This window comes from Oncorhynchus gorbuscha, linkage group LG04, assembly GCF_021184085.1.
Source record: "Oncorhynchus gorbuscha isolate QuinsamMale2020 ecotype Even-year linkage group LG04, OgorEven_v1.0, whole genome shotgun sequence".
Taxonomy (NCBI): Eukaryota; Metazoa; Chordata; class Actinopteri; order Salmoniformes; family Salmonidae; genus Oncorhynchus; species Oncorhynchus gorbuscha.
Window position 1 is genome coordinate 46,910,465 of NC_060176.1, and position 25,848 is coordinate 46,936,312.

The 25,848-nt window shown below is 43.7% G+C and overlaps 1 protein-coding gene across 15 annotated transcripts; it reads right to left on the reverse strand.

Moving 5' to 3' along the window:
- Positions 1-829: 829 nt before the first annotated feature.
- Positions 830-25,397, reverse strand: LOC124034164 (beta-adducin-like). Of its 15 annotated transcripts, none has more exons than XM_046346957.1 (16): positions 24,980-25,397; positions 13,389-13,600; positions 12,184-12,331; positions 11,783-11,934; positions 8,583-8,663; positions 8,107-8,256; positions 7,716-7,859; positions 7,344-7,442; positions 6,805-6,981; positions 6,154-6,399; positions 4,751-4,858; positions 4,546-4,632; positions 3,763-3,889; positions 2,806-2,944; positions 2,314-2,351; positions 1,131-1,258 (listed from the first exon to the last, which is right to left on the reverse strand). In XM_046346957.1, the coding sequence occupies exons 2-15, from the start codon at positions 13,551-13,553 to the stop codon at positions 2,333-2,335; spliced, it is 1,842 nt and encodes a 613-aa protein (XP_046202913.1). In that variant the 5' UTR covers positions 13,554-13,600; positions 24,980-25,397; the 3' UTR covers positions 1,131-1,258; positions 2,314-2,332. The 15 variants fall into 15 exon arrangements, with proteins under 15 accessions (XP_046202911.1, XP_046202910.1, XP_046202912.1 ...); XM_046346961.1 differs by having other exon boundaries at positions 1,132-1,258; positions 2,806-2,892; positions 24,980-25,396; XM_046346959.1 differs by having other exon boundaries at positions 1,147-1,258; positions 2,318-2,351.
- Positions 25,398-25,848: the final 451 nt, after the last annotated feature.

Consider the following 25,848-nt stretch of genomic DNA (forward strand, 5'->3'; position numbering starts at 1 on the left):
AAAAAAGGGAGGCAAGGTATATCGGAATGGCAACTTCACAGTACCTGAATCTCACATGATTACGTGCAGTTGTTAGTGTAACGAGCAACAGATCAAACCAAACTGGATTGAAATCAACTTTGATCTTTAATGACTGGTACATTTGAACCTTGCAACTTTTCACTTTACATTCTAATACGAAATAATACATTAAAAAACAACAAATATCACACATCAGCATTTTGATAACAGCTACTGATCATAAAAATAATTACAGCTGTAGAGGTATTTTGTACTCATATTTCAAAGAAAAAGTTGGGGAAGAGTGGAATGTTTAGTACCTTTTAGTTCGGCTTCAGTTTGCAACATCAAGCAACACGTTTCTTCCACAATGCTTAGATCATATCCTTGCTTGGTATTAGTGGCATTTATAGCTGTCAGCTTAATGTTGGGGACTTTCATTTTTTTGTGCATTTATTTTCTTATTTGTCCCTGCTGTCTATGACTTGAATAGTTTAGTTTAATTGGAACAAGACATCTGCAACAAAACAAAAAAAGAGCACGTTATTATACCTGCATAATTCGACATGTACTGCACCTGTGCTCGTATGTACATACCTGTCACCTTCGTCTGACTATTCAAAACGAATAAACATGACCAGGCCAGGGGGTGCCTATGAGGATACTTCAATGCAACATTGGTTTATATACACACGTGTCAAGTGTGTTACTTCCTATATGAAATAGGGAGTGCATAATTCAGGTGGTGTTGTTGATTCTATTTCATTTAGAATGATTGTGGATTGTTCCAAGATCATTTGAGAGTTGTACAGAAACAATATTGCCCCCCCCCAAAAAAAAAAAAAAAATTCTAATTACTTCTAGACGTGATGAGTGACTGAGCTATACATACAGGAGACTTGAGTGCGTGTTAGTGTGTTTGCCTCCGTGTATATGGCTAGAAGTGGAGGGTGCGTGTCAGAATCATTTTACATGTCCCCTCAAGTTTCAGCTTTCTCTTTCTGCTCTTTCTTCTTGCTCTTCTTTAGGAATGAGGGGGCCTTGAACTTCTTTTTCTTCTTGGAGGGGGACTTGGAGGGGGATCCCTCAGGGGTGTTGCTGGGCGGTTTAGCGGGTGGGGCAGCAGGGGTGGTGGAGGGGGGTGTAGAAGTGTCATTGGTAGACAAAGCCTTCATCCCTTTCTCCAGCTCCTCCGTGCTCTGCTTCTCCTCCTCTCCTTTCCCGTTCTGAACTGCTGTGGAGTCTTTCTTTGTCTCATCTTGCTCATTTATTATTGGAGTAAAACAAAGCAAAGGAAAAAAACTATCAGAGTAAATAGATTGTTTTTGTGTTAGCTGCATGGAACAGTAGGGGAGAGTGGAGTAAGTCCATAGTATGCGGGAAGTACACAGAAAAGATACAACCCCCACCATCTATATAGCCGTCTGTAGAGCATGCAAAAAACATCCTTCCTACATATATTTCAGGATGTTGTGTATCCCTGGAAATAAGCAGAATTCATGTAAAAACACAGCTTGTCCCCCCAACCCCAAAAAAAAAAGTGATACAGGTATGGGGTAAGTTGAGCCGCAGGACAGGGTACGTTAAGCCACCTTCTGCCCTGATTTAAATATTACCGCTACCTTTTTAAAACTCTGTCTTTATTTCCCCCAATTCAACACAATCCCTTTTTGTCTTTAAATCATTTGAAAGCATATTTTAACACAGGCTTAACACCTAATAAACACTTTGTGCTGTTTAAAAACACTTTTAAATAGGCCAGGCCCTGTTGTTACCTCATATCCCAGCGATAATGTCTTGCATTACGCCTGGGAAGAAAACACTTACATTTGCTCAACTTGCTATTAACTTACCCCATGCCCACTGGCTCAACTTAACCCAAGGGAAACATTTTGAATATATTAGCCCACACATCTACAAGGATGCACTTTGCTCGGACATGTTTAGAACCTCATATTGAAGCTTATAAAGACCCCAACTGATGTATAACAATCTTAAAAGGGTCTACTTTGGTTTAGATGCAAGCATCATGGAACTTCTGACGCAATAAATGAATTAGACTTGCTTACCACTTTTTCCATGTGGTTTCTTCCTTCACAGACTCCATGAAATGAGGACCTCTTTCTAAATATTTGGTCAAATTATTTTTGGGGTATGGTTTCCGAGAAAAAAGGGTGGCTCAACTTACCCTTTCGGCTCAACTTACCCCACTGTACCCTTCACTGCAGACATGTCATTGCAGTTGTGCCCAACAAAACATGCTTGGTTAATGAGAGTGCAACCATGTCTTACAGTTTGTTTCTCAGTACTTACTTACTATTGAGACAAGATCTCAGTACCAGAGGGGTGCCCTATGAGTCAGTATAGAGGAGCATAGACAAAGACGAACACAGAGACAGAAGGAGAGAGGTACATACAGTAGTTGTGAAGACAGATGGGCGTCACAAGACGGCGCTGAAATGTGACACATTTACAACAACAACAAACACCACCACACACACACACACACACACATCACTCAGCCACTGAGCTTATTGTACAATATTCTCCTAATTGAGATCCATGCACGTAACTCCATACATTGATATCAATGCATGTTTAATGCGAACGTCCATGTTACATATCTCAAGTTAGGATTGAAATATTTAGGGAAATATTCAATGATGGTGAGCGCAACAGGGGTTGTGGAGACAACAGTACAGGGTCCCACATATTGTCATGTAGGAATTTGAGCGGTCCTTCTCCCCTGTATGCAAGGCAAGCAGAGACAGCTGTGTGTGTTCAGCACTGCAGGCCGAGTCTCACCTGAGGGTGGGGGATTGCAGGGGGTAGGGTTGTTGGTGGGGGGGGTAGCTGGGAGAGACTCCTTCTCGTTCTCCACCTCCTCCCCTACTGACGCACAGAACGACAGACAGACACAGGAGAACAGCACATAGAGCTAATTCTAGTAAGCCGCGTGCAAGAGTTGTGAGGCAGAGTGAGAAGTGAATTAGGAATTGGTGAAAGAAAGGCACATTAACTGTACAGTCTGAGGTTTCATTGCTGTGAGTATAGCGAGCCTTGCCTGGCTACCCAAACTCCTTGTTCCTGGTCCAATTCTACACCAGGCCCACGGACATTAGTCTCTTCTCCGCAATGAGCCTGGATCTGAGTACCTCCCCAAAGATTTATAGAAGGCAAACACATTCTAACCGTTCTGATTCTTGTCAGAAAATGATGGGTTGGGCCAGAGCCAGAGCCATAACACACATGGGTAAATACTCTGATTGGATAGAGATGAACCAATCGCTGATGATTTTGTACAACACCCCTCATTTGGACTCACCGCAAACGACTTTAACGACGGCAGTCTCAGACTGAAGTATGTAGCGAACATAGCGGAATAATAAGTTTGAGTCATAAGGCAATAGCGAGCCAGTAGTAAGACACATTTAGAGTGAGGGATAGTGTAAGGCAACATTTCGAGAGCTTGGGACTATAAGGTTCTATCTGCAAAAAAATATTCTGAGATAATTCACTTTAAATTTCCCGAACCCTCATTGGTTTGAATGGTGTCAGCAATTTAAAAAAAATATATTTTATTATTTTGAACTTAACAACATTAATTGGGATATTTAGAGAACTATACACACTGTAAATAGCGAATATTGAAAAGAACAAAGCTATGTCAGTAACAACATTTTGACAAAAATGCAGATAGAAACCAATAGTCCAAGCTCTGGATTCAGTGTGAGGGATAGCTTTTGGGAGCAGTGCACTTACCATCTGTTTGACCTTCTGCTTTCCTCTGCACCTCCTTGCGGTACTCCTCCAGCTCCTTGTCTGTCAGCTGGTTAAACGGGTTGGGGGTCTCCGCCTCAAGTGTCGCAAGTTCTGCCGGGTCTGGAGACTAGGATGAAAAGGAGAAGGAAAGGATATTACAATTGTTTTGGTTTTGATAATCACTGTCGACCCAAGAGGCTTCCCATCTCATTTCAATTCCACACTCAAATGATTCATTCCCAGGAAAGTTGAACATTGCAATATCTTCCAAGTCTTCTTTGCGTTTGCTCTAAGAAGAGCGCCTTGGTTTAGTCGTCTTCATGGTTCATGATTCCCTCTCAGACTATCTTATTTATTTGTTTACCTTTACTTTGATGCTTTTGTTGACTGAGAGCACACTCTTTTTTACAGCAACATGCATTTTTTGTGGACCTGGGGAAGATTAGCAGGGTGGAGGATGAGGGGTTAAATGAATGAATGAATGAATGGATGAATGAATGAATGGATGAATGAATGAATGGACTTTACAATGAGAAACAGGGGAGAACGGATGATTAGTGGGGATGGTTAGGTGGCCAAAGTAGCTTCTGCAGCTGGGTTAGGAATCGTATTTAACCAAGACAACAGGGTATCCAACCCATCTCTTGCGACGAGACCATAGGGCCTCAGTTTAACACCTAAGACAGAAATACCCTACATCAAATGAAAATGTAAAAAGCAAGAATTCATACATACTCCAGCACTAGTAGGCACATCACTGTAGACCTAGTACTTGAGCCTTACCAGTGGACTACCGTCCGTTATGACACCGGCTAGTACTTGGGACTGGGGTCCTGCTGTCTTCATGTCCTGACGGTTCTGCTGCCGGATCTGGAGATACACAACAAGAACCCGAAAGGCTGAAAACCCAACACCAAACCATGTGATCCCTGTAATACATCCATACTGTGACGTCATCGCTCACTGGGAGCAGTTAAGGCAGACGTACCTTATTTCGTGTTTCCAGCACCTCTTGAGGGTTGGTAAAAAGAGGAACAAACTGATTTGAGTTCTCAATCTTGATGGCTCCTTGTTGCATCTCCTCTGTCTTCAGCCACTGAAGAAAGAGAGATGGAGTGTTGAGGGTCAGGAGTTCGGCTGCATGACCCATGCCATAAACATTGCTTCAAATGCTTTTGCCCCATCAACACGTCTGTGCTTTCAATGACACTTTCTGGGGACAAAGTTGATCTTATATATGACAGTGTGTGAGCGAGAGAGAGAGACAGGCATTGGGCTGGGCAATGTGCCTTTCTCGAATGACATCCTCCTAATATTCTATGGAATCCAGTGAAGAATATTTGCACCATGGTCATTTCTCTCTGAATGCATGTTTAACTGGAATCAAGACACAGCAATAACCATTATTTGAAACCAGGGTGTTATACAGTGTTGTTGCCATTCTGAGTGCAGTGTTATTATTATCACGTGTTCTCAGACAGAGAAACACCCCTGCAGTGACTTTCTTTTCCACCACCAGAGGGCAGATAGCACTGCAGTAATCAACACCAGTACTGGGCTTTCCCCTGCAATGCAGAGGACAGGGGAAAGAGAGGTTGGGAGGTACAGGAGAGAGAGAGAAAGGGAGAGTGAGAGCTAGTCTCCTCCCCCTGCCTGATGTAAGAAGGTCTCTGCCTGGCTGGTATTGTTCTGTCTGAAAGGACTCCATTGCTGGAGTACTCTCTAACAATCTCTCTCCCTGAGGTACTATAGCAAACACCCTGTTTTAAACACCTTTTCACACACACAAATAAAGGTTGCATCTGCATCCATTAATTAGCCACACACACACATAGCCTTGAATGGCTGTTCAATTCAATTGCATTAGTGGAAATTCTAATATAATATATATTTAAAATAAAAGCAACAATGTTGAGGAAACATTGGCCTCAGATACTTACTGTGGTGTGCTGGTGTCCGAGGCTGGCCCTCAGATACTTACTGTGGTGTGCTGGTGTCCGAGGCTGGCCCTCAGATACTTACTGTGGTGCGCTGGTGTCCGGGGCTGGCCCTCAGATACTTACTATGGTGCACTGGTGTCCGAGGCTGGCCCTCAGATACTTACTGTGGTGTACTGGTGTCCGGGGCTGGCCCTCAGATACTTACTGTGGTGCACTGGTGTCCGGGGCTGGCCCTCAGATACTTACTGTGGTGCACTGGTGTCCGGGGCTGGCCCTCAGATACTTACTGTGGTGCACTGGTGTCCGGGGCTGGCCCTCAGATACTTACTATGGTGCACTGGTGTCCGAGGCTGGCCCTCAGATACTTACTGTGGTGCACTGGTGTCCGAGGCTGGCCCTCAGATACTTACTGTGGTGCACTGGTGTCCGAGGCTGGCCCTCAGATACTTACTGTGGTGCGCTGGTGTCCGGGGCTGGCTTGGTCTTGGTTCACCCTCAGGTAGGAGTTGGGGGTGTTGAGCCAGCGGGTCTTCTCCAGTTGCTGCCGCTGGGCGTAGGGGTGCTGGCGGGGTAACGGGTGCACTCCCTCCTCCTCAAACTGGAAGGAGTGGACTGTGGCAGGGACCTCCACCTCCCTCCGTGTCCGAGAGCGCTCCAGCAGCACGGGGAAGCGGTAGGCGTAGCCGGTACGGTAACCCTGGAGGGTGGGGAGAGGGAGGTTTATAGGAAGGTTTTTGTCTGATTGATGTATTGTAAATGTCCAGGAGTAAAAGTGATCCATGTGATCCACATCCTGGAGGGTTAAAGTAGGTAAGACCTGTGTCTGGAGCCCTCTTAGTCTCTGTACATTCTATGTAATGTTTATCCAGTATTGTGTGTGGTGGATGTTAATGGATTCGTGCAGGGGGACACACGTGGCCTGTTTGATAAGATCCAGTGCAGTGCATGTCATAAACAGCATTTTACCTGCCCTAATGACTTTCCCCATTCCACAAAATTGACAATGCTTGTAGCATTGTAAAGCAGTACTCTGCATTGAATCGTTCCACTAAATTGAAAATACTTCTAGCATTGTGAATGTCCTTCTGTCTTTTGATCTCACCAGGTTATCCAGAGTCCTCATGAGAGCCTCAAACTCGTGCTCCCCGAGTCGACTCTTGGTCAGGGGGCCGAAGGTGGATCCGGCCCAGCCCACGGTGCCTGCAGCATTGGGTTTGTGGGTGGAGCGGTCCAGCATGATCAGGTTCTGCTCTCCTCCAGCACTGCACAATGCTGACACCTGTCAGCACAACACAGGATTGCAGCAGTGTGTTATGATTTGTGCTTGGCAAGCATACAGTCACAGTACAAGGGTACTAAGGCAAGGACAAGCATTCAGGAGTGAAACTGTCAAAGCTGTGCATGTGTGTGCTGTTACTCTCTCTCTCTCTCTCTCTCGTACACACACATACACAGACATTGAGCTATGAGTCTGGCAGTTCTCTCCCTCTCCCTCTGTCTTTCTCTCTCACACACACACAGTCACTGAGCTATGAGTCTGGGAGTCCTCCTTCTCTCTCTCAGTGTGGTTGTCAGAGTTGTGCCTCGAGCCTTTGGCAGGAGGGAGCAGCAGAAGCGATGTCAGTACGTGTGTCTCTGTACCTGGATCTGACAGGCAGCCTGTATGTGGTAGATGGTGTAGAAAGCCTCCTCCACTGACTCCCCCAGGGCCACGATGCCATGGTTTCGAAGCAACAGCACCTGGGAATAAAGATAGACTTCAGCAAGAGAAAAAACGTAGTAAAACCCTCTTTTGCCTCAGAGTACACTCTTATTTTTGTTCATTATCTCTCATTTCCTCCTCTTTCGTCGGCCCTGTCATTGCGATTGTTATTGTTTAACAAATATATTGAGTAAAAGTAACTCATGTTTTCACTATATATAGTGCCATTTTTTTCTCAAGCAGCAAATTAGCAGTATCAGGACAATCACAAGTCTGTTCCGTTAACCCTTGCACTGCCATAATGTTTTCACCTTGCAGGTGGGCCCGAGACTCTTCTGAAGCTCCACCCGGTCCTCCTCGTTCTCCATCAGCCCATTGTAGTCATAGGACGCCACCTCACCCACCAGCAGAGCCTCATGGGACAGTGGCAGCAGGCCACACTTCATGGCGGACACCTGCACACACAGACAACTATAAGTCACATTCTGGAATGAAGGATTTGACATGCTTTTTCAACACTGGTCATCATTAAATGTGAATAATGTCTATATCTTATACTTAAAAGTATAATCTCTAGTTCTACCTAGTCCTAAAACTCTATTAATTTTAGAAAAAACATTTGAGACTTTGTGAATATATGTTAATGATAGTTCTGAGTGTGCCCTGTCCCCTAGGCAGGGCCCCAGTGTATGTGTGACTCACGGCGGCAGTGGCGGGGGTGTGGAGGTGCACCAGACAGCGTACGTCTGGCCGGGTAGAATAGATGGCTGAGTGGAGGCTGAAGGAATCCAGGTCTACCCCCAGGGTGGTGCTGCCCCTCTCCACCACCTCCCCAAGAATATTCACCTTCGCCTGGGAGGACAACAACGCAGAGCAACACCAGCATTAGAGCTCAGTGTCACATTCATTTATATTTGTGTAATGCTTATTGCAAGGTTATTACAATGTTCAACTGTTATTAAGCCCTTGTTGAAGGAGTTCTGTGATAACAGGGGCAAGTTAAACTAAGCATCAGTGAGATGACTGAATAGTTAATGCTTACGTGTATCGGCCAGTATAAAAGAACCGTTTATGTTAGCAGCTAAACTCAAATGTGGATCAGGCTATTTACATAATAACCCACAGCAAGTAGAGAGGTTCACTTTATGACTGTGGAGCAGAATTAGTAGTGAACTCACCAGACTAGAGGCAGTGACCTCACCATAGGCCAGGCCATTGGGCAGAACCAGGAAGTGCTCCTGTTCCTTACTGACACGCAGCTGACAGGAGACAACACACACACACAACTCTGTCAGATACCAAACTTTACGAACAGGGATAGAGAAAAGGAAGGGATGGATAGAATGCAAACAGAGCGAGAATAAGGCCAAAGTTTTTTTTTTAAACACATTAAAAAACAAAGATAGAGTGAGAGAAAGTAAAGGTAAAAACTGAGATGTTGTCCTTTTAAAATGACTTACACAACGGCATAGTCAAGTATCTGCTCCAAACTTTCAAAACCTGCATACAATTTTACTCTCATTGATAGGGCTGTGGCGGTCAGCCGGTGATTGTCAAGCAAATAACTGGTCGGTCTCACGGTAATTGACAGTTCATTAACATAAACACATTTAACATCTCCTGGCTTCCACGCATAGGTCTGGTGATGCAGAGCTTTGGAACAACTACATTCGAGAAAGTCTAATAAATCAATGTAATATAGCCTACACCACATACAGCCTTCACAATAAATCCATTATTTATTTTAGACAGATCTAAAGAAGCATGATATGAAGAAAATGTAGTCTATTTGAGAAGAACAGAATAGCATAGTCTGAGTTGTCCTTATGTTAGGTCCTGATCTGGCTATACCATATGGCTGTGGGCTACACTAGTTCATTTAGCAGACAAGATATGCTTAGAATTCCATACCATTATTTTATAGTATGAAGAATACAATTGAACAAAGCTGAATAAAACAAAGAATATTTTTTCCAAACGATTTGAGGGAGTGTGCATTCTGTGTTGAGCGGTTAACAAAGAAATACGTACTCCTATCTGCTTAATTTAGAGTTATAAATGTAATGTTAGTTGTTCTACAAACATTGGCCTATGTTTTTGATTTTTAATACATTGTAAGGCTGCATGATACGACTCTAATGATGATGTGAAAAAAGTTGCTTGAAAAGGCATGAGCTCTGCTTTGTGTTGTGTGCAGGCTCTACACACTGCATCAGTCTCTCATTCACAATTTGACAACCACTTGATAATGCCTAGAATTTCACGGCTGCATCCCCTTTGTGTGGCCTAAAACGAATCCATGCCTTTTGCGGCTAGTGGCTATTGTGCCCTTCTCCCTGAGTACTGCATGCTCCATCACATGATCGGGTCTTTCGCACAGGCTACAAGTGAAGACAGACACATCAGGGATGCAACTGCACACATCCTTATCCAATTCCGAGGTGCATATTGAAGATATTGGAAGAACTGTCCACATTTACTTTTTGTCAGCCAACAAGATGAGTAGGGCTAACGAACAGCAAAAGCACTAGCCTATGTCAATATACCATCCCCCATAGTACAAAAGTCGACCTATTCTATTGTGTGCAAGAAATAAATATTCCAAACATAGTCTGGGACAGTTGTGGGACGCGATCGATTTTTATGCAATGTGGCAGATCAGAACATTTATCTTAAAATATTGATAAACTATCAGGCTATTTCTTCACATTATAAGGGCAGCAATGAGCTCATGGTAGTAGGCTATAAGCGAAAATGTTCCATTAGCAGGAAAACACCATTATCAAAAGTAACCGCAAATGCAACTATGCACGTAATGCTTTTATTAAAAAAGGTGCATTTTTATGGTGAAAATTATCTTCCCCAAACACGAAACTCACGCGCTGCTTATGTATGCCAGTTAGGCTCTACATACCTTGTAAAGTGGAATAATGTCCTTAATTTTAAGAAGTTATTTGGCCACTTTAGTTGTGATACAAACCTTATTAAAACATATAGGCCTATGGAATAGGCTACATGAGGTGTGTGACTATGATTAGAAAAAGTCGCAAAAAAGGGCATTGTTTCTTATGCTGGGCAACATTCACAACTGATAATATATACTAAGTGATAGGCTAATATTGTCACCCATCAGACTATTCTTGGTTTAATCTTGTCTTTACATATACTAAATAATATATGTGTGAAATTTGTTTTGATATAGAATGGACCATTATGATGCACCTGTATCGAAACAGGGGCATCGGGAATAAATACATGTCATCTATGCACTTAAATTGGCTTCCAGTTGAAGCTCGCATCCGCTACAAGACCATGGTGCTTGCCTACGGAGCTGTGAGGGGAACGGCACCTCAGTACCTCCAGGCTCTGATCAGGCCCTACACCCAAATAAGGGCACTGCGTTCATCCACCTCTGGCCTGCTCGCCTCCCTACCACTGAGGAAGTACAGTTCCCGCTCAGCCCAGTCAAAACTGTTCGCTGCTCTGGCTCCCCAATGGTGGAACAAACTCCCTCACGACACCAGGACAGCGGAGTCAATCACCACCTTCCGGAGACACCTGAAACCCCACCTCTTTAAGGAATACCTAGGATAGGATAAAGTAATCCTTCTCACCCCCCCCCCCCTTAAAATATTTAGATGCACTATTGTAAAGTGGCTGTTCCACTGGATGTCATAAGGTGAATGCACCAATTTGTAAGTCGCTCTGGATAAGAGCGTCTGCTAAATGACTTAAATGTAATGTAAATGTAAATAGCGAATGGAGGATGCTTTTCCCCGTGGTTTATTTTCATGCCAGCCAGGTAGGCTATACTCCTGTTGTAAAGATAAGCAATGTGCTTAATATTAGGAAAGTTGAGAAATACATATAGTAGGCCTAGCCTATAGAAAGCTGATGGGATCCTCCTATTTTTATTAGCGGCCATCACTCTGTTTTCTCCCGCAATTACATAGGCTATAGAAATGTTCCGCAACATGAGCTCTCATGAAGTGTTTGATTAGATCTTCGATTACATTTGTGTTGATGTCAGAGTGATTAGAGGGATAATAGGGTGTTGAGTACCAGGCAGTTAGCAAGTTTGGTAGGCTACTAATGACCGTCAGCAGCATCAGAGCTTTGAGAAGCCTAATTACCGGCACTAAACGGTCATGTGGAATTTGACTGCCTTCATGACTCGTGACCGCCGGTGTGGTGGTAATACGGTCACCGCAACAGCCATACTCATGGACATTGTAATGGTAATGATGGTACTAAAACCATCTCTTAGAACAGTAGTGCTTTTTGTATTGTCAAAATAGGGCTCTAAAAGAATGAAGCAAAAGAATGATGGAGAGAAAGAAACACAGAAAGAGAGTGTCAGCCAGGCAAGTCTACTCACGGTGAGGCAGGTGTGGCTGAGCTGGGCCCAGCCGTAAAGGTCCAGAAGGCGGTGGACACTGGCCAGTTTACAACGCATCAGCCTCTCTCCCTTCACCATGCCGCTGGGCTCCAAGCCATGCAGGTCGTTGATGGGCGTCACCATCATCATGCCTACACAGAGAGAGAAGTCAATAGCAGATCACCGAACATTACCTTGTGTGTTTTTTTAAAATCTGTTGGTGAGGCGATTCAGGGAGTTATTTGTCTGTGTCTTGATGTTAGAAATCGAATGCAAAATTGCCCTATTTGGCTCAATGTCTGGGTGACGTCTATTTTAACAGGAGTATGTCTATGAGTATGTTTGTGTGTGAATGTGTGTATGTGCGTGCACATGTATGCGCGTGTGTACCTGTACAGTACCTGTACTGGAGGGGGAGGCGGACAGGGCGGCAGGTGAGCCATGAGAGGCCATGTAATCAGCTAGCTGCCTCAGAGCCCAGAGGTTGGAGCTGCTGCCTCCCTTCTTCATCTGTTCCTGGATCAGAACATCTAACTCCTCACGGAACGACTGCACACACACACACACACACACACACACACACACACACACACACACACACACACACACACACACACACACACACACACACACACACACACACACACACACACACACACACACACACACACACACACACACACACACACACACACACACACACACACAACTATTAGTCTGCATGCTGCTAAAATGCACACACAATTAGCCTGAGGGCTAAAACACTCACCCAAACACACTCACAAATATTGCATAGAGCAGCATAGTTCCTAGAGCAGACAGACACATCAAATGTTCACAATAAAAGGCTTTTAAACCGCATCATCTAATGCATTTCTCTCTCGTCATTCATTAGCACTGTCCGCTGCTACTGCCTATCTTCACAACTCCAGGCCTCCTTTTTGTGTCCCTCCCACACACACACGAGCACACAGGCACGGCACACGCACACACACACACACACACACACACACACACACACACACACACACACACACACACACACACACACACACACACACACACACACACACACACACACACACACACACACACACACACACACACACACACACACACACACACACACACACACACACTATGGCAAAGGCTCCCGTATGCAGCTGTCAAGTGGTGATTCAGAGCAGATTAAATCTGAGCTGTGGAGATAATCATATCTTTGGAGATCTAATGAGGGGGAAGGGAGAGTGGAGGGCAGAGAGATTGTACACAGGGTGTACATGAAAGGGTGGAACGATGGGATGAGGGGGAGGTCAGGGTAGAGTGAGTAAGGGATGTCCATAATGCAAAACTGAAGTGGGACTTTTTAAAACCGCTCCTTGAAAAGTTATGTGCATATGCACAAACAGACACGTGTGTGAGCTCACACAGACCCAAACAGACTGGACGCACACACACACACACACACACACACACACACACACACACACACACACACACACACACACACACACACACACACACACACACACACACACACACACACACACACACACACACACACACACACACACACACACACACACACACACAGTGTTCTACCCACCGGGCTCTGCAGAAGGCTGGAGACGCGTTTCTTGTGTTGGGGCCCAGAGGAGCCAGGTGTAGAGTGCTGTGGAGACACAAGAGCCTCGAGGACCCCATCACTAGGGCCCCCATCGCTGGAGCTCTGCTGCACAGGCGTGCCCTTAGGGGTGGGCGTGGTGCTCATCTTCTACTGCTTACAAGGGGGTGTCACAGGATGTGGGGTGGGGAGAGCTGGGAAGAGGAAAAGAAGATAAATGAATTTATGTTTCAAATAGATAGATATACATTTAGAAAATATAATTTTAAGTCATGCTAGTGACGCACACACTCTTAATTTATGCAACAATAAATACAGTGCATGAATGGACTGTATTTTTTGTTGTTTTTATTGTAATCTACTGTAGGTACCAAGCCTCAACTTTCAACATAGACACAGGAGTTTACCTCCCACCCCAAAACCAGGGATGAGATATTCCACAGAGTAAAGCCTGTGTGGGATGTTGGCTAGTGGAACCAATAGGAAGTGGAGAAATGCAGCATTAGCAGTAAGAGCTCAGACAGCAACATTACAACGCCCGCCAGCAGGAAGTCAACTCAATCATAGAGGGCCAGTAATGGGAGAACCAGTAAAGACTTACCGTAAAGGTTTTCAAAAAGAGCCAACCAACCCTCCCCCAGTGAACATACACATTTCTGCTAACAGCAGATAAGACCACAAACACGCCCTCTCTCCTGTGCTATCTGAAACTACTCTGATTAGCCACATGCAGAGTGCCTTCAGACCACTTAACTTTTTCCATATTTTGTTACATTACAGACTTTTTCTAAAAGTGCTTAAATAAAATAATTTATGAGGTATTTAGAAATTTCTTACAAATAAAACACAGAAATACCTTATTTACATAAATATTCAGACCATTTGCTATGAGACTCAAAACTGATCTCAGGTTCATCCTGTTTCCATGTATTATCCTTGAGATGATTCTACAACTTGGACTACACCTGTGGTAAATTCAATTGATTGGACATGATTTGGAAAGGCACACACCTGTCTATATAAGATCTCACAGTTGAGAGTGCACATCAGAGCAAAAAATCAAGCCATGTTGTCGAAGGAATTGTCCGTAGAGCTCCGAGACAGGATTGTGTCGAGGCACAGATGTGGGGAAGGGTACCAAAAAGAATTCTGCAGCATTGAAGATCCCCAAGAACACAGTGGCTTCCATTATTCTTAATGGAAGAAGTTTGGAACCACCAAAACTCTTCAAGGAGCTGGCTGCCCGACTAAATTGAGCAATCAGGGAGAAGGGCCTTGGTCAGGGAGTAGACCTAGAACCGATGGTCACTGACATAGCTCTAGAGTTCCTCTGTGGAGATGGGAGAACCTTCCAGAATGATAACCATCCCTGCTGCACTCCACCAATCAGGCCTTTATGGTAGAGTGGCCAGGCAGAAGCCACTCCTCAGTAAAAAGGCACCTGACAGCCCACTTGGAGTTTGCCAAATGTCCCCTAAAGACTCTCAGACCATGATAAACAAGATTCTCTGGTCTAATGAAACCAAGATTGAACTCTTTGGCCTGAATGCCAAGCGTCATGTGTGGAGGAAACCTGGCACCATCCCTACAGTGAAGCATGGTGGTGGCAGTAATATGCTGTGGGGATGTTTTTCAGCAGCAGGGATTGCGAGACTAGTCAGGATCGAGGGAAAGATTAACAGAGCAAAGTACAGAGAGATCCTTGATGAAAATCTGCGCCAGAGCACTCAGGACCTCAGACTGGGGCAAAGGTTCATCTTCCAACAGAACAATGACCCTAAGCACACAGCCAAGACAACGCAGGAGTGGCTTCGGGACAAGTCTCTGAACGTCCTTGAGTGGCCCAGCCATAGCCCGGACTCAACCCAATCGAATATCTCTGGAGAGACGTGAAAATAGGTGTGCAGTGACGCACCCCATCCAACCTGACAGGGCTTGAGAAGAACTGCAGAGAAGAATACAGGTGTGCCAAGCTTGTAGTGTCATACCCAAGAAGACTCAATGCTGCACCAAAGGTGCTTCAACAAAGTACTAAGTAAAGGGTCTGAATACTTATGTAAATGTGATATTTCAGTAGTTTTTTTTCAAATAAATTATCAAAACTTTCTAAGAACCTGTTTTTGCTTTGTTATTGTGAGGAATTATGATTGATGAGGAAAAAATATATTTCACGTGAAAATCACGTGAAAATAACATGCCTGGTATTGTAAACATCTCAAGAATAGGCAAACATGGTGATGAACTCAGATGCTAAATGCATATTTAACCGAACATACAAATCTATGTGCATTTCTCTGAATATTGAAAATGTATATTTTGGTTGAACTATCCCTTTAAATAGTCAATGGTGAATTTCAGGATATGCACTTTGTGTTGGTAAATTTTCCCAAGCTCCCAAACTGTTTTGACCCATAATCTGTAAACATTCTACTACCATCTAAATCAGTGGCGGCTCCTCAGAGGAGGAACGGAATCACCATCCTCCTCAGTGAATTTCTTAAAAATAAAATAGTGAAACATTTAAAAAGTTTTCCTTTTTAGCTAAAACTACACTAAATACATTCACGTCACCAGATAACTAATTAAAACACACTGTTTTACAATGAAGGTCTACAGTAGCCTCAACAATACTCTGTAGGGAAGCACCATTGTGTAGCTGGAGGACAGCTAGCTTCCGTCTATGGAATCCATATCCGTCTTCCTCTGGGTACATTGACCTAGAAGACTCATGGATCTCACCCCCTTTTATAGACTTACACGGTAACTATGACAACTTCTGGAGGACATCCTCCAACCTATCAGAGCTCCTGCAGCATGAACTGGCATGTTGTCCACCCAATCAAAGGAGAATTAATCTAGTACTGAAAGCATAAGCTACAGCTAGCTAGCGCTGCATAAAATGTAGTGAGTAGTTGACTCAAAGAGAGAGAAAGACAATTGTTGAACAGCTTTAAACAAATAATTTTATTCAAAAGTGTAGAAGCAAGAGAGAGAGAGAGTGAGAGAGAGAGAGAGAGAGAGGGAGAGAGAGAGAGAGAGGGAGAGAGAGAGAGAGATTTCCTTGTATTTCTTCCACTTTACTTACTTCGGTAATTAATGCAGCTAGCTAGTTTAGCCTACTTACACCCAGCTCAAACAGCGAGAGATTCTGTTAGCTAGCAAGCTATGGCTATCCAACACTTGAACTCTTCCAAGTCAAGGTAAGCTTTTGGTTTTACTAATTTATTGCCACTGGGGGCTCGCCAGTGTAACTGCTAAACTGCTTACTGACTGTACACTGTACTGGATGATTGTAGCGGGTTTACTAACATGTGTGTTCTATTAGCTTTGTTGACTATGACGTTACTTTAGCTAATATGGTGACAAAAATGTAGGCTGTTTTTAACGGTTAGCGGTTATGATATGGTTTGGGATAGAAAGTATTTTTTGCCTGGTCACAGACATCTGATGTGTGGTGCATTGAAATCCACAAGCAAAGGGAAAACGTGAGAGGAAGAGAGCATGTAGATGCAAGAAGGAATACAATGTGGCTGCTATGAGAGTGAACTGTGTTAACGTGTGATCAAGGTTGTATTCTGTTGAAAAACGTTTCTGAAATGGAAGCAAACAGAGCGAAACGGGAATAAACATACCTGCACGAGAAAGTCTTGTTTGCAACATTAGGACTAATGATGACACCCTAGATCAGCTAGATGCAGGCAAGAGTGTGAAAGGCAGTATTGAATGTGTCACTGTCTGTCCTTGTGTCACTGTCTTTCACCTCAAATTTGTCTCTCGACGTGTGCATCTATGTTGTAAACTTTCATTCATAGGCTAGGTTGTAGCAACCTCATGATGGGTATAGAGAAAATTGAAGCATCATGTAGTAGGCGAAACCTATCAATGTTACATTGAACTGGGTGAATGGAATATGAATGACAGCCATCCAATTTGCTGTAATAGAAATAAGGCCATGCTCATAAAAAAAAAATCACCCTCCCTCATCTTAAACTGCACCGACCGCCGCTGATCTAAATGCACTCTTAATTCCTCCTCCCTAATGCATTAAATCTACTCCCAAATACCAAGTCACTCCCACCACCAGGCCTAATAGTATGGATGAACTGCTGCCCACAACCTGTCATTTGAAGGAATTTCTTCTGTGGTGGTACAAACTTTAATTAACCTTGGTACACAGAAAGCATTGTGCACTATCACAGACAAATCTTAATTATGTGTCCTGTAACACCCCATTCAGGTTGATTTTTCATCAGTTTTAATACAGGTTACTTATTTATTTGCCTAAGCTTTCCATCCATTCCCTCTTTCACTTCAGCAGTGATAAATTCATGAACCTATTTGACGAAAAGATCATGATCATTAGAAAGCAAATGACAGACTCCTCTTTAAATTTGCGTATTCCTCCAACGCTCTGTTGTCTTGAGTCTGCACAACACCTGCCAGGACCTAGGGTCAAGGGAGACACTCAAATGTTTTTAATACTATATCTCTTGACACATTCATGAAAATAATCATGGCCTCTAAACCTTCAAGCTGCATACGGACCCTATTCCAACTAAACTACTGAAAGGGCTGCTTCCTTTGCTTGGCCCTCCGATGTTGAACATATTAAACGGCTCTCTATCCATCGGATGTGTACCAAACTCACAAAAAGTGGCAGTAATAAAGCCTCTCTTGAAAAAGCCAAACCTGGACCGAGAAAATGTAAAAAACTATCGGCCTATATCAAATCTCCCATTCCTCTCAAAATGTTTGGAAAAAGCTGCCTTCCTGAAGACAAACAATGTATACGAAATGCTTCAGTCTGGTTTTAGACCCCATCATAGCACTGAGACTGCACTTGTGAAGGTGGTAAATTACCTTTTAATGGCATCAGACCGAGGCTCTGCATCTGTCCTCGTGCTCCTAGAACTTAGTGCTGCCTTTGATACCATCGATCACCACATTTATTTGGAAAGATTGGAACCCCAAATTGGTCTACACGGACAAGTTCTGGCCTGGTTTAGATTTTATCTGTCGGGAAGATATGAGTTTGTCTGTAGATTTAAGTGTTCCTCAAGGCTCCGTTTTAGGACCACTATTGTTTTCACTATATATTTTACCTCTAGGTGATGTCATTCGGAAACATAATGTTAACTTTCACTGCTATGCGGATGACACACAGCTGTACATTTTGATGAAACATGGTGAAGCCCCAAAATTGCCCTCCCTGGAAGCCTGTGTTTCAGACATAAGGAAGTGGATTGCGACAAATGTTCTACTTTTAAACTTGGACAAAACAGAGATGCTAGTTCTAGGTCCCAAGAAACAAAGAGATCTTCTGTTGAAGCTGACAATTAATCTTGATGGTTTTACAGTCGTCTCAAATAAAACTGTGAAGGACCTCTGCGTTACTCTGGACCCTGATCTCTCTTTTGATGAACATATCAATACTGTTTCAAGGATAGCTTTTTTCCATCTACATAACATTCAAAAATCAGAAATTTCTGCCCAAAAATGATGCAGAAAAATGTATCCATGCTTTTGTCACTTCTAGGTTAGACTACTGCAATGCTCTACTTTCCGGCTACCTTGGATAAAGCACAAAATAAACTTAAGTTAGTGCTAAACACGGCTGCTAGAATCTTGACTAGAACCCCAAAATGTGATCATATTACTCCAGTACTAGCCTCTCTACACTGGCTTTCTGTTAAGGCAAGGGCTGATTTCCAGGTTTTACTGCTAACCTACAAAGCATTACACGGGCTTGCTCCTACCTATCTTTCCAATTTGGTCCTGCCGTACATACCTACACATACGCTATGGTCACAAGATGCAGGCCTCCTTACTGTCCCTGGGATTTCTAAGCAAACAGCTGGAGGCAGGGCTTTCTCCTATAGAGCTCCATTTTCCTATCCATGTGAGAGACACAGACTCCGTCTCAACCTTTAAGTCTTAATTGAAGACTCATCTCTTCAGTGGGTCCTATGATTGAGTGTAGTCTGGCCCAGAAGTGTGAAGGTGAACAGAAAGGCACTGGAGCAACGAACCGCCATTGCTGTCTCTGCCTGGCCGGTTCCCCTCTCTCCACTGGGATTCTCTGCCTCAAACCCTATTACAGGGGCTGAGTCACTGGCTTACTGGTGATCTTCCATGCCGTCCCTAGGAGGGGTATGTCACTTGAGTGGGTTGAGTCACCAACATGATCTTCCTGTCCGGGTTGGCATCCCCCTTGTGTTTCTGCCTTGGGGGAGATCTTTGTGGGCTATACTCGGCCTTGTCTCAGGATGGTAAGTTGGTGGTTGAAGATATCCCTCTAGTGGTGTGGGGGCTGTGCTTTGGCAAAGTGGGTGGGGTTATATCCTGACTGTTTGGCCTTGTCCGTGGGTATTGTCGGACTGGGCCACAGTGTCTCCCGACCCCTCCTGTCTCAGCCGCCAATATTCATGCTGCAATAGTTTATGTGTCGGGGGGCTAGGGTCAGTCTGTTATATCTGGAGTATTTATCCTGTCTTATCCTGACTTATCCGGTCTTATCCGGTCTCTCTCTCTCTCTCTCTCTCTCTCTCTCTCTCTCTCTCTCTCTCTCTCTCTCTCTCTCTCTCTCTCTCTCTCTCTCTCAGGACCTGAGCACAAGGACCACATGGCCTGATGACTCCTTGCTGTCCCCAGTCCACCTGGTCGTGCTGCTGCTCCAGTTTCAACTGTTCTGCCTGCGACTATGGAACCCTTACCTGTTCACCGAACGTGCTACCTGTCCCAGACCTACTGTTTTCAAGACCTACCTGTTGCACCCTCTACAACCACTGTGATTATTTTTATTATTACCCCTCGCAGCCTGGTTCCTCTCTCGGTTTCTTCCTAGGTTCCGGCCTTTCTAGGGAGTTTTTTCTAGCCACCGTGCTTCTACACCTGCATTGCTTGCTGTTTGGGGTTTTTGGCTGGGTTTCTGGACAGCACTTTGTGACATCAGCTGATGTAAGTAGGGCTTTATAAATACATTTGATTGATTGATATAAACATACTAATTTCTATTGCCTCTGCCCTGGCAGGTTCCAGTTCATGCTGTGCTGTGCTGTGGTGTGGTTGTGAGTGTGACTGCATCCCAAATGGCACCCTATTCCCTATATAGTATTCCACACTTGACCAGAGCCAACCGGGTCCTCAGGACAAATATACTGCTCCTCCACCACTACTTCCTCCTCCTGCTGCTCCCCAGCCTCGTCACCTGAGCTCCAGGAAAATCCGGAGGAAAGAGAAGGAGAGTGGAGCTCTGACAGGGGAGCTCTGACTGCTGGTTATATGATGAGCCTCTGCCAGTCCAAATTAGGCGCTGGGCATGTGGAAACCACATTTAATGTGCATGTGTGCAAATATTTATTGATCTGTGTAAATGCACTGGCCTCTTTCACTGGATTGATATGGCAGCCAGGCCTTTCTCCTGACTCTTGCATCTCCTGAGCTGGGGAACCAGTTAGAGGAAAGAGGAGGTGAATAGGAGAGTAGTCCCAGATTGATTTCTCTGGCCAGGCTTTCATTAGGTTAATGAGAGAAAGTGCAGTTAGTGGATACAAACTAATTATGGAACTACTTTGGAAAAAGTCAGCATTGATTCTGTCTTGTTTATCCATGCTAACCCACTTTCATCTCAGCCAGTTGTCACTACCTAGCTAACTTAAACAAATATATCTGGGTGAAGATACAGTGTCTTTGTCATTGGCATTTTAAACCCCCTTTTCATCTCAAGTTCTAAAAATAACAGAAAACTCAGCGTTGATATCTTCCTGGATATTCAAGCATAATTATATGCATAATAATGAGATCATCTTTCATAAATGAACAGGCCAAATTGCGTTGGATTGCTTTAATCAAAGTTCCTCTTGAGCATTATTGGTAGGGATGTTAACGTTTTAAATTAACCCTTGTATAATATTAGTCGTCTCTTCTGTGCTCCGGTCCTCATTATTTAGTCAGATTATTTAACTTTTTACTGCAGTGGGCTAAATCAGGGTCATACAGAATGTTTCTTAGTAGTATTAAACAAATATACTTTGAAAGAAAAGTACAGACCTCACACACATGGTTATGGGCTTTAAAAAAGATTAGAGTTTAAATGTATATGATTTTGAGTTTGCATCCCAATATTACACTTTCTATATCACTGAAGACTGAAATATAACGAAACCGTTTGTAATAGAAACACCTGATTGTCAGTGGGTTTTTGAAATAATGTTTATTAATCATGAAATTATGAACGATTGTTTGTATGCTGTTCTTTGTATGCCATTTTAATATTTGATTATTAACCAATGATATTAGGCCACTCTTGGCCATGATTACAGACACCTGTGTCTTTTGACACTACATAAACGAGTCATCCCGCAGTGTTTGTGATTATACCCTGATGAAAACAGCTTGTCTGTCGAAACGTTGGTAATTACATTTTGCATCTGAGCTCCTAGAGTGTGCGGCTCTCTTTTATTTTTATTTACATGTTCTGCTATATCAGCTGGGTAGATTTCTAAACTGGACAGGATGCTGGAAAAACGTTGCAGAAAATCTGTCAAACTATCAGCATCTAAACACGCGAAACATGCCCTGAGATGAGAGCAAGGCTTCTGAAAGGATGTAATTGTGGTTTTCATTTATAGTTATCGACAATTATGCTCAAACTTGTGAACTATACACAATCAATGATGAGTGGGCATTCTTCTGAACCAATGGCTGCCATGCACTCCCTAGGTTGGAACAACACATTGGGGAGGATGAAGGAGGTTAACTGGAAAGAAATATCAAAATGCACACTCAACAATAGAAAATCTATGAAAAATAGACAAACAGGCAGCTTTAAAGTTCAGCAGAACAACTGGGAACTTGAGAATGCATTTTCATGACGTGTTTTCAACAGAACATGGAGCCCAGATAAAACGTAGTCTAAAAAGATACAAAGACAGCTGGAGTTGAACCAAGGACAGGGTCAGGAAGGGTCTGTCTACTTTAAGCACTTTCCTGGATTCGGTAAATGGGGACAGTGCATCTCTCCAGACAGCAATGTCTCCACTGTCTCCTCTCTCCTGCATCTTGTCTCCCTTCCTCTTCAGCCATTAGGTCTTCATACATCATTGATTTTCTGACTTACTTCATACCGATAATGTTTATGATAAGTATTCGTATCTGGAACATAAAAGATATTCCACATAAGCTTGTGTGTAGTTTATCTGTACACTTAGGCTACGATTGAACCAATTTCATTGCGAATAGCTGCATGAAACTATGTAGGCTCATGCCATGGAGTTAAGAACATGCCATGAGCTCACTCTACAGCTGGCTTGAAATGTCGCCAATGGAGCTGTCGAATTAGACATGTTTCTGTCGTTCAATCGGTTTGTAGTTTGTCAAGGAAGGTGGTCACGTGTGTTTGTGAGCAGAGGACCACTAGTCCACTAGGGGAAGTGGAGCTATATTGTTAGAAGCACACAGACTTCGGTTTCACCTACTAATGAATGATGATGCAGTGAAATAGACTCCATTTAGTAATGTAACCTGTGGCGTCCCACTAAGGATAGATACACCGGCATATTATACATTGAGACTATCAGAGTTCCTAGAAACTAATCCTCAACAGTCTCCATGATGTGGCTGGTTCACCAGAGACCAGATTTCTCTCAGAGTATAAAGGGCTTGTGCCATGAACAAATGCTGGGTGCTTGTCTTATCTACATACACCCACCCATTACTCCACAGATAAAAGTCTACCCCTCCACTGTGAGGGAGAAATATCAAATCAAATTTATTTATTTAGCCCTCCTTACATCCGCTGGTACCTCAAAGTGCTGTCAAACCTGTCTCAATCCTGTCTCGGAACTCCAAGGACAATTCCTTGGAACTCATTGCTTGGTTTTTGCTCGGACATGCACTGTCAACTGTGTGACATGATATAGACAGGTGTGTGCCTTTCCAAGTCATGTCCAGTTAATTAATTCACCACAGGCGGACACCAATCAAGTTGTAGAAAAATAACAAGGAATATCAATGGAAACAGGATGCACCTGAGCTCAATTTTGAGTTTAATAGCAAAGGGTCTGAATGCTTAAGGTATTTCTGTTTTTTATTTTTAATACATTTGCAAAGATTTCTAAAAACCAGTTTTTGCTCTGGCCTTATGGGGTATTGTGTGTCGATTGATGTGGTAAAATATTTATGTAATCAATTTTAGAATAAGGCTGTAACGTAACAAAATGTGGGAAAAGTGAAGAGGTCTGAATACTTTCTGAGTGCACTGTACATGAAAGAAGCCAATTTGATTATGATTACTAAAGCGTAGGAAAGGGAAAGGGGGATACCTAGTCAGTTGTACAACTGAATGCCTTCAACTGAAACGTGTCTTCCGCATTTAACCCAACCCCTTTGAATCAGAGAGGTACCGGGGCTGCCGTAATCGACATCCAGGTCTTCGGCGCCCGGGGAACAGTGGGTTAACTGCCTTGCTCAGGGGCAGAATGACAGACGTTTATCTTGTCAGCGTGGGGATTTGATCCAGGAACCTTTCGGTTACTGGCCCAACGCTTCTAACCACTAGGTCTGTTCAAAACAAATTATCATCTGAGGAGAGCAATGCTTTGGGGAGGTGAAAGTGGATTTAAGTGACTCCTTCAAAAATAGGCCTAGCCTCCCCATTTTGTTCAGTTCCTCCATAGCAGCATCCCTCATATGATACCCCATGGTCCCTGCACGGCTGCCTAGCAACCAGGCGAGCAGCGCTGCAACATCAGCTCCCACTGCGCGACTGATGTTTCAGCCCTGCCTGGCAGGAGGATCTAAAATGATGGCCACCCGCAATATGCCGAGCTATGTTGTGGTGTTACCAAGAGGTGAGCGGAGACGACACATTTTGTCCTCAAGAATCCATTATAGCACGGCTACACAGGCCCCAATTTGCATAATAAAAAGCGAAATGACCATTCCCCTACAATTACAAATAAAGGGCGCACCCATGCAAGACGTCCCTCCTCGTGACATAATCCAATTCCCTTTATGCGGTTTGACGTTGGGAAATAAGAGCATCTGCCATGCATGGGCTATGTCAACTCGAATATAACAGAACCACCATGTAATACGTTTAAATCCAAAAGAAACGAATTTCTAACATCGAAAAGAATAGATAGGCTATACTATTCTGACGAAGAATGTCCATAAATCATAGGCATCCACGTCTGCTGCGGCAGAACAGATTGCTGGTGATGATTAGCAGACCAATACAAATGTAGGCCATAGTAGGCAGCACAGCTGGGAGAAAAAGGTGGATCAGCTAAGCTTTTGAAATTATATTATAGGGAATTAGAAATGTTATTAATTTCAGGTTGGAGATGGTTTTATTTTCTACATCACTGGTCATTCTCCCATCAGTGTTATGGCAAGCATGCATCACACATTATAGTATAGGCTTACATTTAATTGCGGAGCAATGTCACCAAATGAAAGGTGTGTATCGGCAAATGGATTATCACGAATATGTTGACAGGTTAAATTACTCAAAACGAATTTACATCAAAGAAAAAAACATTCAGGTATCTTAAGTTATGTTGAGCGCTTACCTCAGTGCATTTTCCGCGCCTTGTCCTTTGTGGGTGCGCGTCACACCCTCTGTCGTAGGAATTAAAACCCAAGTAACACTAAATGCAGGAATTAAAACGCAACGCTAATGTTTACAGTGCTTGGTGATTCCGCTATGTCTGCCTCTACCGTGGCCGTTGGTATATATCCCCGTTGTTTTTCATCGTTGAGCGCGCCTGGACCTGCCCATCGCTAAGCCTGCCCACACTCCAACACCCTGACCTCCGTAAATATCTTCTGCACGATCCGACACCGCCTGCACTCCTCAAAATTCTACAGCAATTTATTTGATTTGATATAACTTTTTGTGAGAAAACTTCACCTTGGAATTCAATGTAAATATGGTGCACACCCCAATGGTGTTAGTTTTATTTTTGTCCTATGGCGGCCTGGAATTGTAATATTGTAAAAACATTGAAGCTGTGAACACGAATTACATCAAACTGGCGCCACCTTGTGCTCGAGGTTGAAAATAAGGACTCAAAGGAAAAACAAACAAAGACCATTTGGGCCTACCCTTCTTCATAGGCATGGCATTTAGAGGCAGAAGCTATAGGCCTGGCATTTAGAGGCAGAAGCTATAGGCCTGGCATTTAGAGGCAGAAGCTATATGCCCGGCATTTAGAGGCAGAAGCTATAGGCCTGGCATTTAGAGGCAGAAGCTATAGGCATGGCATTTAGAGGCAGAAGCTATAGGCCTGGCATTTAGAGGCAGAAGCTATAGGCCTGGCATTTAGAGGCAGAAGCTATAGGCCTGGCATTTAGAGGCAGAAGCTATAGGCATGGCATTTAGAGGCAGAAGCTATAGGCCTGGCATTTAGAGGCAGAAGCTATAGGCCTGGCATTTAGA

Excerpts from the sequence above, each read along its gene's own strand:
- LOC124034164 (XM_046346954.1), bottom strand. The coding sequence starts at position 13,553 with ATGAGCACCACGCCCACCCCTAAGGGCACGCCTGTGCAGCAGAGCTCC. Across the intron at positions 11,935-12,183 it reads CGCCTCCCCCTCCAGTACAG|GCATGATGATGGTGACGCCC; the intron begins GTACTGTACAGG and ends CTCTCTGTGTAG. Across the intron at positions 4,633-4,750 it reads TGCTGGAAACACGAAATAAG|ATCCGGCAGCAGAACCGTCA; the intron begins GTACGTCTGCCT and ends GTGTATCTCCAG.